Genomic DNA, 15,692 nt, shown 5'->3' with positions numbered 1-15,692 from the left:
ATTCGTCACGTATACCTAGTCACAAAAGAATGTAAATAGTTCGGTACAATTCTACGTCCTAACCTCTCAATCGCAACTTTACTTACGTATGTACTGTCCACAGACGAGAAGTTGATTAACTAGTCTGATTAAGTACTGCATAATCTACTTCCTTCGGACCCACCTTCCTGAGTTTCTAGCAAGATTATAACCGATCGAATCTGCTAGTTAACACTAGATTTACGGACTGAGCCAATTTGATTAATTTAGAATTTTGTTGCTATATACAGGGTGTTCGGCCACCCCTGAGAAAAATTTTAATAGGGGATTCTAGAGACCAAAATAAGACGAAAATCAAGAATACCAATTTGTTGATGGAGGCTTCGTTAAAAAGTTATTAACAATTAAATTCAAAAATTTCAAATCGCTCTGGAAAAATAATTTTTACTTAGAGGGGTCAATTACAATCATTTTTGGTGAATAGACATACCCCCGAATTCCTATCCACTTTCGAGAAAAAAATTCGAGAAGGTGTGAGATTTTTAGGCGGAAAAAAAAATTTCAAATCGTTCTGAAAAAATTATTTTCGGTTGCGGTGGTCAATTGTAATAATTTTTGGTGAATAGACATACCCCCGAATTCCTATCCACTTTCGAGAAAAAAATTCGAGAAGGTGTGAAATTTTTCGACGGGAAAAAAAATTTTCAAATCGTTTTGGAAAAATTATTTTCGGTTGCGGTGGTCAATTGCAATAATTTTTGGTGAATAGATATACCCCCGAATTCCTACGCACTTTCGAGAAAAAAATTCCTTATCGAAAATCTAATTAGACGACTACGAAAAAAAAGAATTTCAAATCGTTTTTGAAAAATTATTTTCGGTTGCGGGGGTCAATTACAATCATTTTTGGTGAATACACATACCCCCGAATTCCTATCCACTTACGAGAAAAAAATTCGAAAAGGTGTGAAATTTTTCGACGAAAAAAAAAAATTTCCAATCGTTCTGGAAAAATTATTTTCGATTGCGGGGGTCAATTGCAATAATTTTTGGTGAATAGATATACCCCCGAATTCCTATCCACTTTCGAGAAAAAAATTCGAGAAGGTGTGAGATTTTTAGGCGGAAAAAAAAAATTTCAAATCGTTCTGGAAAAATTATTTTCGGTTGCGGTGGTCAATTGCAATAATTTTTGGTGAATAGATATACCCCCGAATTCCTACGCACTTTCGAGAAAAAAATTCCTTATCGAAAATCTAATTAGACGACTACGAAAAAAAAGAATTTCAAATCGTTTTTGAAAAATTATTTTCGGTTGCGGGGGTCAATTACAATCATTTTTGGTGAATAGACATAGCCTCGAAATTCTACCCACTTTCGAGAAAAAAATTCGAGACGGTGTGAAATTTTTCGACAGAAAAAAAAATTTTCAAATCGTTCTGGAAAAATTATTTTCGGTTACGGGGGTCAATTGCAATAATTTTTGGTGAATAGACATACCCCCGAAATCCTGCGCATTTTCGAGAAAAAAATTCAGAACGGGCGGAACTTTAAACGTTAATAACTTTTTAACAAAGCCTCCATCAACAAATTAGTATTCTTGATTTTCATCTTATTTTGGCTTCTAGAATCTCCCATTAAAATTTTTCCCAGGGGTGGCCGAACTCCCTGTATATGCAAAAAGTGTTTTGAATAAAGTTTGTTTATAATAGAATTTTATTTTTTTTAAAAGCTTCATTTTTGATGTTCGAGTAAAATTTACTCATTTCAGGCAGAATAGGTATATAACCAACATCTAGTGTTAAATAGTCAGACTAGGGAAAATAGTCGATCCCGCGTCGGTTTACGGGTGCACAGAAAATCGTAGGCGAATCGGTGACCCGAATGTCGTGCGGAGTCGCTGTCAGAGGGAGCCAGAGCGCAAGAAGACGTCAAGTCCCGTGGCACCGGCGAGGTAAATAGAGGGGAAAGGGAGTGCAGAGACCAGGCAGGTATTCAGGCAACCGAGCAGGCCGGGCAGCCTTAAGAAAGCAGGCGAACAGGCGGTCGGTAATAGCGGGGGGCGAACGTAAGGGGCCGCGGGAGCGTAAAGTGAGTTTTCGCTCGCGGCTGCTTTGCAATGCCATGCAGTCGAGGTGAGTCGAGCCGAGTCGAGCGAAGCCGAGCCTCAACAGTCAGTCTTGGACGTGGCCCCGTCGCATCCTTCTCGCTGCCAGATCCTCGTGCACGACCACCACCTGTCGAAACCTACCGATTTTTATCTATCGTTTCCACAAACGCTGCTCTTCCTCGATACCCCGAAATGGCCACGCTCTGAGAACCGTCGCGTCCGTGGAACGTCGGTCCAAGTGAATCATCGCGGTTCACCGATCGATCGCCGTGTACATACGTTCGTCTCCGCCGAGAGGACTCGTTCGAGCAGTGACTTTGTTTTCCCCGATCGGACGAGATGACGTCGTCGACTTGAGAACCCCCGGGGTCCGTTTCGTCGGTGCAGTGAATTTGTGTGTGCGCGCGCGAGCCCGTAGGGATCAGCTGTAGGAAGTTCGGAGAACGATATTCAACAGGTAGGAGGACCCTTCCGCCCGTCGCTCGTCGGGTTTCGAGTCTTTTTTGCGCGAATCCGTGATTCAATCGCACGTCGAAAGCCATCTGCGTTTCTCTGCGTGCCGCGCGAGTCGCTCCGCAAAGCCACGATCAGCGGTGTTTGTAAACCGCCTCGCATCGGTGTTTACGCTAAACTAGCTGCATTCCAAGGACGATTAGAGGTTAGCGACGAAGCCGATGCTATCGATGCGGTCGTTCGAGAAAATCGAAAGTGTACGAAGTAAACCGTACGAGGCGCGTATTAAATGGTTTCGACGCGAACGAATCGATGTTTAGCGGATAATCCGAAGCCAATTTGATCGGCCAATAACGGTCGGCGTAAATGCTGGCCTGATGCTCGTTTAACCGATCGCTAGGAAGGTCGTTTTCTTTTTTATCGGAGTCCCGCTTCCTGCATCAAACGCGTCACACTTGTATTCTTACCCGTGTATCCTAAGGTAATATCGTGTGTGGCGTAAGAGCTCATTATACGTAGAACGCTGGTGAGAGGAAACTTAATGATACCAGGCGTCATCGACGTTCCTCGCCTTTTCGTTTTTCTTAATTACGCCCCGAGAAATTGCACCTCTCGCGTGCTGCATTATCCGGCACCCGTAAGTTTACACGCTTATTCTCCCGTATTCTAATTACACGTACGTCTCATTCGTGGTTTCAGGCCTAAGGTTTCATAAAACATCAAACGATACAAATTCGATCGTCCCATCTACCCTCGAGGAACACGATGTTTTATAAAATCATCGTGTCTCATTTTCGTACGGGTAAATGTTAATAATTTGTTCCTTGAATTCTTTCGTATTCTCGAAGATAAATTGGACGTTACGTTCTACTTGGTTTCCCCATTGTCTTCCCGTGCGCTTTCCGCGTATTCGCGAAATGTCCTTTTTATCGTTCGTTATTCCAGTTGATCGCGTCGGTTCGTATCGCGCGGCATAATGCCAACGGGATCGCGTAATATCCTCCCTGGTGAAAACGCGACGAGACAGTGAGAACGAAACGAAAACTGAATGAAACCATCGTCGGAACGGCGGCTGGTTTTCCACGACACGTCGAAGGAGAATGTTCGCTATAACATCGCAGTTCCTTCGTTTTCTCCCACTCGGGCAATTCTCTGTTCTCGGCTGCCCGCGAGATCTCGCATCAATGAGAACGATCAGTCACCGCGACGCGTTTAGAAACGCCATCTTTTTTTCACTCCCCTCCCCCGAGCAATCGGAGAAACGTTTCCTTCAACACTTTTGCCATTGTTTCACGGATTCGCTCGACCCATTTCGATACTTCTGCGTACATATACGGGTATCGAGAAGACAAGGACTTTGTTTGGCGCGAATTCACAATTCCCTTTCTACTTTTCTTTTCTGGCGGATTCATTAACGAGCATCCGTAACGATAATTAGCAATTTTGTCCATGTACACGAAATCAGAAAGTTTCGATCTCATTTTAATACTTATCCGTCACTTCTACCGTTTCGTTGCAGTAATTTATTCGAATAAAAGAAATCTACGTACGAGCACAGAACTGCATAGGAACGTGGAAGGTAAACAGAGGAATTCGAGAAAGTTTTGCTGTCCAACTTGTTGGCTGTCCAGTTATCTTCCTGGCATTGGTGCTCAGTGTTGTTTTCCACTAGAAACAAATTCATTGAGTTATCTTTTGTACATTATACAGAGTATTCGGCCATCCCTGGGAAAAATTCCAATGGAAGATTCTAGAGGCCAAAATAAGACGAAAATCAAGAATAACAATTTCTTGACTGAGGCTTCGTTAAATAGTTATTAACAATTAAATTAAAAAATTTCAAATCGTTCTGAAAAAATTATTTTCAGTTGCAAGGGTCAATTACAATCATTTTTGGTCAATAGACATACCCTCGAAATCCTAACCATTTTCGGGAAAAAAATTCCTTACCAAAAATCTAAATAGGCGCCTAAATTCGACGAAAAAAAAAATCTCAAATCGTTTTGGAAAAATTATTTTCGGTTGCGGGAGTCAATTACAATCATTTTTGGTCAATAGACATACCCTCGAAATCCTAACCACTTTCGAGAAAAAAAATCGGATAGGTGCTGAAATTTTTCGACGGAAAAAAAAAATTTCAAATCGTTCTGAAAAAATTATTTTCAGTTGCGAGGGTCAATTACAATCATTTTTGGTGAATACATATTCCTTCGAATTCTTTCACACTTTCGAGAAAAAAATTGAAGTAGGTACTGAAATTTTTCGACGAAATTAAAATATTTCAAATCGTTCTGAAAAAAATATTGTTAGCTGCGGGGGTCAATTACAATCATTTTTGGTCATTACACATACCCCCGAAATCCTACCCATTTTCTAGAAAAAAAATCGAGAAGGTGTGAAATTTTTCGACGAAATTAAAATATTTCAAATCGTTCTGAAAAAAATATTGTTAGCTGCGGGGGTCAATTACAATCATTTTTGGTCATTACACATACCCCCGAAATCCTAACCACTTTCGAGAAAAAAAATCGGATAGGTGCTGAAATTTTTCGACGGAAAAAAAAATTTCAAATCGTTCTGAAAAAAATATTGTTAGCTGCGGGGGTCGATTACAATCATTTTTGGTGAATAGACATACCCCCGAAATCCTGCGCATTTTCGAGAAAAAAATTCAGTACGGGCGGGACTTTAAACGTTAATAACTTTTTAACGAAGCCTCCATCAATAAATTGGTATTCTTGATTTTCGTCTTATTTTGGCCTCTAAAATCTCCCATTAAAATTTTTCCCAAGGGTGGTTGAACACCCTGTAACAGTTTGAACAAATTAACACTTTGATTACCCACATATGGGTGACTAAAACAATTAATTCTCAAGTTGAAACGTTAAAGAAAATGAATTTCAATAGGCTTTATAAATTTGACCGGAGTTACGAAAATAAGTACTATGACAAGTATTAAGTTATGTAGTTTGCAGTTGCCTAAAATCAAAGTTTTGGTTTCGTAAACAATTTTACCATTGAAGACTGGCAGACAACGTGTTAAAATAAACTCAATAAATATTTCCACTGTGGCATATTACTTTTAGTGAGATATGAGGCGTATTCGTTGCATCCTACTGTCATAAAAGACATTGACAATTGACAAGCTTTTTTTAATCTCGCGTCAACGGTGAAGGTTCACCTGTTCGTCGCATGGGGGCGTAAAGGCAGATACGTTTCTCAAGATCACGTGTGAAATCGATCAGCAGCATTTAGAGCGCGAATAATAAATAAAACGAGCAAGAACGTAGGTAAGGACAACGACATCGGTGTTAGCTGGAATGTCAACTCGTTTTCCACGAGCCGTCGAAGGCGGATCGTTTTCCCTACGTAGCTGCGCCTGATCTCCCACCTTGTTCGGTTCTTACCTCACCTCCCATTCGACGTTGGTTGCTCGAGTCGAAACACACCACGCGCAAACAACCCGTTCATCGACACCGATAGAAATCGTCGTCTGTCATCGGATGGAATGTCAATTAATTCTTTCTCCCCCCTCTAACGATACTTGTTTCCGGTGTTTGTCTATCTAAACCCCTTCAAGCAACTATTTCCTTACTGTTTCCACGAATTTTGAAAGTACCACGACAAATTCTGTTTCGTCACGTGTCTCCTTTCACACGGTTGACACGTCGCTGACAATACCGTGTAAAAAGAGAATTTAAACATATTATGCAGCCCTCTGTTTCGCGACGCTCGAACTCCATGACCGAACGACCTAGAATGTTTACGAAAACGCGAACGGAATGTCGTGCGAGCGATGCACGTGGCCCGTGCGCATGCGCGAATTAGCATCGTCGAAGATAGCAGAGAACGGTGGTTGGGCTTCTCGGAAATTCTCCGTCTCGGTCGAAAAGCGTAGAAAGCCACTTTCTGATGAGATAATGGCTTATTTTCGCGAACGTCGGAATTCGCGAACGCGATCCAGAACGGAACGATGCTACTTGTATCGTGCACTGAAATCGCAAATGCCCCGTGCGAGTACGTAACGCGATTTCGTAACGGCCGTCGGGTTCGTTTAAGAACAAGTGGAAGAACGTGTCGCTGGAAATCGACGGGATCGAGATTCTGCAGAATGTCAGGTTTCCACGAGGCGTGGAAAAAATACCCTGTACGCGCGTTGTGTTCTACCTCGGTTTCCTCCCCCGTTATGCCTGCCCCCCTGCCCTCTCCATCGAGCTCTACACTCCCACTAACGTCCACTCATCTTTGCGAGTGAATTGCCAGGTAGGGCTGCGTACTTCGTCGATGAGGCCAGGCTGAGGCCATTCTGAGGCCGCGTTTAGATTCCTCAGAAGGAGATCCGCTCCCGTGTGTCGCAATGGCTGCGTAGAAATGTTGTCGCAACCGTTTCACGAATATATTAATTTCCATAGACTTACGCGCGCCCGATGGAATGCCCTGTAATCCTTAATGCTTCGTCGTTTGTGTTTTTTTCTTTTTTTCTCCTTGTTTTTGCGTATGACGATCGAGCTTGTGTCGGTGGTTTTTAACTTGTTTACGTTCCGCGGCAAAAAGATAGAACGCCTATAATAAACGTATATTATACTGCTTTCGAAATTTAGTACGTTATTATTAATAGAAACATTAACGAGTAAATTCCATATTTTAACGCTTTCAACCTGTTGTTTTTTGGGTCGACTTCGGAAACAAGTACAGTAAGACCCCGATTTAACTGGCCCCGATTTAACGGTCAGAATTCGTTACGGTCGTATTGTCGTTATATCCGCAAGTTATACACGGTTTGGATTTTACCGTTTCATTTTAAAATTGGACACTTTCTTGAAGATTGCCGAGAGTGCATGCACTGAGATAAACGCGATAGGCGATAAATCAAACGACTACTATTCCGAATAAAATAAATACACAGTAGAATATGTCGTTTATACGAATTAATATTTTGCTTCTACATAGTCTCCGTCATTTTTCTGCGTTTCGTTCCACCCTTATTTATATGTCTAATTTGATAATTGTCTCTGACTCAAGGTTTCCTCGACATAATTACTACCAATTTGTACAACACGTTTCCCCATCCGTTTCTCTCGTCTTTCACGCCTCCTGCGTCCACTGTACTTCTGCGATTCCAATTTTTCAAACGACGAACGCAATCTTCTCGCAGTCGTCCAGTTTTTATCCGTGCACCGCGCTCAACAATCCGCCATAATTATTCCTTCTAATTTATCTTGATGTACACGCGTCCTTCGCCTTTGTCTCCTCGCGTTTCACACGGCGAGTTCTTCGATTTCGTGCTTCGTTCTTTGTTCTGGACGTTCTCTATTTTTATTTATTTTCCTCGCGATAACGTTATACCTCGCACTATGTTAAATACTTCTTTATAGAAAGAAGATATCGTCGATAATGTTTTATTAAATTATTCAGTCGGTTCTTATTTCGCTATATTCATCCTTGTCTCGTGGAGAGGAAGTGATAATAAAGGAAGTCGCGTGCGTGTACGGTGTTGTCCTTCCAACTGACGGACCGTTATTCTTCTCTACGATGAGTGATCGATAGAATGTTTGCTTTGTTCTCTCTGTTGGTATTTTAAAACTGGAAAAAACTCGAGGAAATTATACGTTTCGCTGACACGCTGCAACCTAGAATACCAGTTGCCCATTGCTTCTTGTTATTACTGTATCTTTCTTTCGGTGGACTTCGAGGCAAAGGTCAATATATTCTTCCATAAATTACGTAGTAAAAAACAATCCAGAATTTTGCTGTGCTCTTATAGACGACACTATTTTATTTTTCCTATATCGTTCCCACTGTATAATTTTAGCTTGTGAATTATACAGAGTGTTCGGTTGGGAAAAATTTTAATGGAGGATTCTAGAGGCCAAAATAAGACGAAAATCAAGAATACCAATTTGTCGATGGAGGCTTTGTTAAAAAATTATTAACGTTTAAAGTTCCGTCAGAACTGAATTTTTTTCTCGAAAATGCGCAAGATTTCGAGGGTATGTCTATTCACCAAAAATGTTTGTAATTGACCCCCTCAACCGAAAATAATTTTTCCAAAATGATTTGAAACTTTTCAATTTCACCGAAAAATTTGGGCACCTACTCGAATTTTTTTCTCGAAACTGAGTAGGATTTCGGGGGTATGTCTAATGACCAAAACTGTTTGTAATTGACCCCCGCAACCGAAAATAATTTTTCCAAAATGATTTGAAACTTTTCAATTTCACTGAAAAATTTGGGCACCTACTCGAATTTTTTTCTCGAAACTGAGTAGGATTTCGGGGGTATGTCTAATGACCAAAACTGATTGTAATTGACCCCCGCAACCGAAAATAATTTTTCCAAAATGATTTGAAACTTTTCAATTTCACCGAAAAATTTGGGCACCTACTCGAATTTTTTTCTCGAAACTGAGTAGGATTTCGGGGGTATGTCTAATGACCAAAACTGATTGTAATTGGCCCCCACAACCGAAAATAATTTTTCCAGAACGATTTGAAAGTTTTGAATTTAATTGTTAATAACTTTTTAACGAAGCTTTCATCAAGAAATTGATATTCTTGATTTTCGTCTTATTTTGTCCTCTAGAATGTCCCATTAAAATTTTTCCCATGGTTGACCGAACACCCTGTATATTTCAATATTTTTAAACCAATCGTTAACGGATAACGTAAAGTGAACAATTCACGATGATCTTTAATTGGATGCTATCATTTATACTGACTTTGCAGTTCCATAACGAGCATAGTGAATATTTACTACAATTAAAACTCAGTAATTCGAGGTTAACTTGATCTTCGACGCGTCAGTTGTATAAGAAGTATTAGTTATTGCGTTAATTAAACATCTAATACAATGACAATAAACAAGTATTACGTATTATAAACGTACGTACACTTTCGTCCCTCGTTTTACAAATTGAGTAGATCGAAAACGTTACGTAAATAAGGAACGAGTTTGTTTTAAGTATTTCTATAACCTACAAGTTTGATCGAAAATTTTGCAACAGTTTTAAAATGCCCGAAAATTCGACGCTCGATCACCGATACTTGAAAATTTATTCAAGACATAAACGCGCGCCATGTAATAATTTATGTAATCTCAACCAGACACGTTTCCAAAGAACGAGTTTGCACAAGCGTCAAAAATTGGCCTTGACTTGGTATAGTTGCACGTGTATCCCTTCGAGTCACAAACTACGCTCTCGAATACTTGATCAGAGTCGAACCTCTCGGGTCAGAGATGAACAAATATTAATTCTAACAATAAACATTCAACGTATACCAAGTTCTAGATAATAAACGATCGGATAAATATTTAATTCCACGTTCGAATGCTGCAAGTTAGCGTTATTGGTCGTCTATTGTTCGAATAAAATTGTTCGCGTGACTCTGAGCCGCGAGACTTTTTACTCGTTAGTGGGAAGCGTAACGCGTTGAGCGCAGCGAACGAGCTAAGGATTTGTTCTCGTTGGTTCTTTCAGATTGGCCTCACCGAGGCGGAAGGAGTTAATCAACGAGGGGTGCCCATGCCGAGCGTCAGGAAAAATCAGCAGGAGGGTCTCAGGAGCGCGAGAGGAAAATTCTCAGAGGGAACGAGCCAGAGGAATTTAGTGAAAGACTCGAGCCTGTGAGCGTGGACGACGCTGGACGTTCGCACGTGTACGTTCGTGCCTGAAAATGTCATCGAAAACGTGTTCTACGATCATGTCGGGACTGATAATATTACTGGTATCGACGGTAATATACCGGGAAGCGCGGGGACACGTTGCCTTGACTTTTCCGCGAGCGAGGAAATACGACTTGGACTTCCTGGACAACGCCAGAACTCCCGGACCATGTGGAATGCCACGTGGTGAGTGTTTCATTTTTACTTACGTCGAAATATTCAATTAAAATAGGAAAAGCTTGTGGAGGCATCTGGTGAATGATGCGGTCCACACGTACGATTTTGCGCGACGCTAGGTGGCAACACTTAAGTGCTTAACATGTAAGACACGTTTTGTTCAATTTAGTAAGATACGTATTGTTCAGTTTTGCATTCTATTAAACAGTTATACAGGGTGTTAGGTCACCCGTGGGAAAAATTTTAATGGGGGATTCCAGAGGCCAAAATAAGACGAAACTTCGTTAAAAAATTATTAACGTTTAATGTTCCGACCGTACTGAATTTTTTTCTTGAAAATGCGCAAGATTTCGGGGGTATGTCTATTCACAAAAAATGATTGTAATTGACCCCTGCAACTGAAAATAATTTTTCCAGAACGATTTGAAACTTTTCAATTTTGTCGAAAAATTTGGACATCTACTCGAATTTTTTCCTCGAAACTGAGTAGGATTTCGAGGGTATGTCTATTCACCGAAAATGTTTGTAATTGACCCCTGCAACTGAAAATAATTTTTCCAGAACGATTTGAAACTTTTCAATTTTGTCGAAAAACTTGGACACCTACTCGAATTTTTTCCTCGAAACTGAGTAGGATTTCGAGGGTATGTCTATTCACCAAAAATGTTTGTAATTGACCCCCGCAATCGAAAATAATTTTTCCAGAACGATTTGAAATTTTTTAATTTAATTGTTAATAACTTTTTAACGAAGTATTCTTGATTTTCGTCTTATTTTGGCCTCTAGAATCCCCCATTAAAATTTTTCCCAGGTTTAGCTGAACAACCTGTATATTATAAAAGAAACGCGTTGTTCCATAAACCTCACTTATTCTAACCTAAAAACTAATATGTTCCCCCATCGAGCATAATGAAGGACTTTGTCTACTTTCTACGTATTGTATTAATTTTGTTATTGAAAATAAAACTTTTTATAGAAACAGTGTTGAAGTAAAAAGTCCTTGACGAACGAAATAGAATTGGATCACGTCTTTCTGAGCTACATAAAATATTAAAGGTGATACATTAAATCGTTTTTCTTCATCGAGCAACTGTCCTGCGAAAACCTTGGCCTCGTTAGTGTCATGCTGTTGCGATTCTGATTTAGTTCGTTATTAGTTCACGATATACGGACATCAAGGCTGTTAAGAGTCTTCGAAATGGAATGGCCTATAATACAGATGCTGTGTCTGTGGTACGTACCACTAATGATGTTAGTAGGTACTCTGCAAAGTGAACCACTATGCTAATGATCCATTAGCAGGCCATACACTGGTCTTTGAGACAAATGATTACGCTGTATAATGTACCGCACGAATAAACAGAATATTACCATCCGCAACGTTAAAAGTTTTTAACCATAAACAATTTTGTCGCATAAACACGTGATTAAATATTTCTGTCCACCGCCAGACGGCTATAAACAGTCATTTCTATCCACACATGTAACTATGGAAGAACCTACTTAGGCAAACAATCATAATAAGAAAATTTTAAAGAAAAATCGACAGGTAGATGCCCAAATTTTTCGATGAAATTGAAAAGTTTCAAATCATTCTGGAAAAATTATTTTCCGTTGCGGGGGTCGATTACAATCATTTTTGGTCATTAGACATACCCTCGAAATCCTACTCAGTTTCTAGAAAAAAATTCGAGTAGGTGCCCAAATTTTTCAGTGAAATTGAAAAGTTTCAAATCATTCTGGAAAAATTATTTTCGGTTGCGGGGGTCAATTAAAAACATTTTTGGTCATTAGACATACCCTCGAAATCCTACTCAGTTTCTAGAAAAAAATTCGAGTAGGTGCCCAAATTTTTCGATGAAATTGAAAAGTTTCAAATCATTCTGGAAAAATTATTTTCCGTTGCGGGGGTCGATTACAATCATTTTTGGTCATTAGACATACCCTCGAAATCTTACTCAGTTTCTAGAAAAAAATTCGAGTAGATGCCCAAATTTTTCGATGAAATTGAAAAGTTTCAAATCATTCTGGAAAAATTATTTTCCGTTGCGGGGGTCGATTACAATCATTTTTGGTCATTAGACATACCCTCGAAATCTTACTCAGTTTCTAGAAAAAAATTCGAGTAGATGCCCAAATTTTTCGATGAAATTGAAAAGTTTCAAATCATTCTGGAAAAATTATTTTCGGTTGCGGGGGTCGATTACAATCATTTTTGGTCATTAGACATACCCTCGAAATCCTTCGCATTTTCGAGAAAAAAATTCTTTACCGAAAATATTATGAAGAAAAATGGACCGAAAAAATACATTGCATGATAGGTCTACTTGCATATACCTGCTTACATCTCGTACAATTGTCGGATTATCGTAGGAAAGAACACGATAAATAAACACATACCATCGAGATCGGTCAGCATCCCTCCTCTTCGAGCCGGACCAGTTCCCGATGCAGACGAACTGAAAACAGACAGCTCCAGCTCGCATAGAAAGAACGGACCGGTGAAACGCGAGACGTGGCGTCGCTGGCATGCGTAGAAAAACAACGGTGAATCCCGTTCGATAGTGTTACCAGCGAGGACAAGTATCTCCAGACGCTGCTGGCTCGTTGCATGATCCGCGGAACGGAACGCGGGCATGGACCGGAAATTACCGGCGGAATTTTCGCGGTCGTCCCGAGGATGGCGTCGTTGGTCGATCGCTAGGAGAATAGGGGAAGAGGCGAGGGGGTTTCTATGGGAAAACGACATTAACGCGAAGACACGTCCCGGTGGGGATAGCCCGCTAGTCTGATTCGAAGCGACTTTCACCCGACTCGCGCGAAGGGAACTCGAACCTCGGTTGCCCGGGCATTACCTTCCACGTCTTGCCTCCACGCTGCAGCCACACAACACGTACACCTTTTTTTTCTTTTCTTTTACTTACTTGCGTTCGCGAGGAATACGTGAACTTTCGATGCACGCATCCCTGGTGCATCGTTCGTTGCATACATCAAGGGACGTCCCTAGAAAAGGAAGAAAATTGCAGATTAACCTTTTGAACGGCGCTTGGTTTGGAATGGACAGAGGAACACAGGATCACATTGATTTATTATAGAATTTCATACTATAATATTATAGAATCGTACATACAAATGTGAAACAATTGATGCATTACCACAAGATTCGCTACATAACCTCGCTAACAAGTACAATCTACGATACTGCGAATTATTCGCTATTAAAAATAAATATAATAACTTTCGTCCAATTTCGAAACATATCTCCTTACCTCGAATTTCCTTGTCGGTTTAGACGCAGAAACTTGTTAACGAGCCAGCCTCTTCTTAATTTCGCCATTCTCCGCAATCTCGACGTATATCACTCGCGGCGTCACTAACTAACCTCTAAACGTGACAGGACGTAAACCATTCTCATAAGCCATAAAAAAGAACGCGCGACCTCGGCACATCCACCTGTATCGTCGGTAACGAGAAGTACGAACACGAGTGTAGACGGACACCATAGAACAGTGGTGGCCAAACCTCCTCATGATAATCATATATGAACGTACAGTAATATTTTTCCTCTATTAGTCACTGCTAGAAGGTTCGTGGGTTCGTGATTGACTTCGATTTATATTAGGTAGTTGCACTTCGTACGAATTGCTTTTGGCGTTGATATGTCGGGGTCTGGAAGAGTTGCAGTTTGGCCACCATTGCCATAGATGCACACGCACACGTTTAACGGTGTCCGTGAACGTTGTCACGCATATTAATTTTTTGTACGGTCCTCCGAATCGTACGTTACGGCGTCGATGGCTTTGGCATTCGTCCATAATTTAATCGACGGGTCGACAGTTCCGTGGAAGGGAACGCTTGCTTTCTTTTCAGGGAAGCGCGCGGTAGCGGAGACTGAGGGGAGAGAACTCGTAATCCTTATAAGGCAGGATCGGTCGCGGAACGCGCGCCGCTCTCGGCCACTTCCGGAAACTAATTGTACTACGTGCCACTCTCGATTGTTTCCGCGACTGTGGCTCGATACGATAAACACCACTGTAGATCCTTATCTCTAACCATCCCTGTTTCTGCTGGCGAATCAGAGTATTTTAAGCCACGCTCCCCTCCCCATCCCCGTATTACGTAGGAATACGTTTTCGTAACGACCGATGTAATTCGCGATACGAACGAACGTATTCGCCTCGATGCGTTTTCCAGATCATGGCGATTTCTAATGCCTCAGTTCCGTGTAATTGATTTCCGCGATCACACGACGTGAAAATTTAATTTGCAAAGTATATTCTGGACGAATAAATAACCTGAAGGTTTTTAACCCTGTTTCTATTAAAGTATCGAAAAATGTCCATCGTTCTTATTCAATTTGAATAGCCTGAATGCAAGCAGGAGTATCCGTACACGAGGTTTCGTTGAACTTGCATTTAAGCTTATTTCCGGCGATTGTTACAAATTATCGTGTCTCGTTATCGCAATGAATATTAACTTCTCATTGTTTATAAGATCGCTTGTCTAAATCGATGAGCTTGAGAAATTACAAATTTCCGTTTCTCGAGGCAATTTATTTTATTGCATATAACGCGTCCCAAGAATTCACGATGAATGGCGTAACGTTGCATAATATAAATATGTATGCATTCTGTTTACAGGCGACGTTAAGACTACTTTACTCTCTGGGAGCGACTTCAACGTCACATGGCATCTGGCTTACCCTCATCGAGTAAGTAGACACCATTTTTTATTCTATAGCGTGTTGATTATTTAATCTCAAAACGAAACGGATTACCGCCACGCATTTACCATCTCGTTAAACTTTCCTTCGCATTTTCGCCTGCCACGCCACTTTTACCCGATAATTGAATTCGTTGGTGAATTTCATTGGCCGCGTGGTAAAAAAAGAAAGCTGCGAAACCGTTCTAGCGAGACCAGTCGGTAATTCCTGTGCATACATACATGCGCTTCTTACAATTAGCACTGAAAACGAGCGAAGAAAAAAAAACAAGCTGACAACGTTGTTGTCCAACTTTCTTGATATTAGTTGGGAAAGTATGAAATTTGTATCGTAACGTTAAAAAAAGGGCTTGTATACATGCCACTTTTAAAGAGAAAAATGCCTACGAAACTCGAACAGCTATTTAAAATGGGAAAATCATATTAGCGGTTACGCGAGAGCTGCATAAAATCGTGCCACGTTTTATTATTTCGCGTTTAGACTTTCTCCGATGTACAGTGTGTTCGGCCACTCCTGGGAAAAATTTTAATGGGGGATTCTAGAGGCCAAAATAAGAGGAAAATCAAGAATAACAATTTCTTGACTGAA

General features: G+C 40.6%; 1 protein-coding gene and 1 long non-coding RNA gene across 6 annotated transcripts in view; one reads left to right on the top strand and one right to left on the bottom strand.

Annotated features, from left to right (window-relative positions):
* The first annotated feature begins 2,024 nt into the window (after positions 1-2,024).
* Nahoda (DOMON-like domain-containing protein nahoda) overlaps positions 2,025-15,692 on the top strand; it is a 30,212-nt gene continuing 16,544 nt past the window's right edge. For 3 of the 4 annotated variants that reach the window (XM_076767180.1, XM_076767178.1, XM_076767177.1), the window contains exons 1-3: positions 2,027-2,546; positions 10,020-10,390; positions 15,022-15,092. In XM_076767180.1, coding sequence (XP_076623295.1) covers positions 10,216-10,390; positions 15,022-15,092 — 246 coding nt within the window. In that variant the 5' untranslated portion in view covers positions 2,027-2,546; positions 10,020-10,215. Of the gene's footprint in view, positions 2,547-10,019; positions 10,391-15,021; positions 15,093-15,692 lie in introns of all 4 variants that reach the window. The other variant, XM_076767179.1, reaches the window with a different exon arrangement.
* Positions 4,093-13,830, bottom strand: LOC143342902 (uncharacterized). 2 transcript variants are annotated; one of them, XR_013079872.1, is made up of 3 exons: positions 13,651-13,830; positions 13,306-13,384; positions 4,093-4,210 (listed from the first exon to the last, which is right to left on the bottom strand). It is a non-coding gene; the product is annotated as an uncharacterized LOC143342902 (long non-coding RNA). The 2 variants fall into 2 exon arrangements; XR_013079873.1 differs by lacking the exon at positions 4,093-4,210 and adding an exon at positions 13,137-13,257.

The sequence above is a fragment of the Colletes latitarsis genome, chromosome 6 (assembly GCF_051014445.1).
Source record: "Colletes latitarsis isolate SP2378_abdomen chromosome 6, iyColLati1, whole genome shotgun sequence".
Taxonomy (NCBI): Eukaryota; Metazoa; Arthropoda; class Insecta; order Hymenoptera; family Colletidae; genus Colletes; species Colletes latitarsis.
This window is presented reverse-complemented; position numbering and strand designations above follow the sequence as displayed.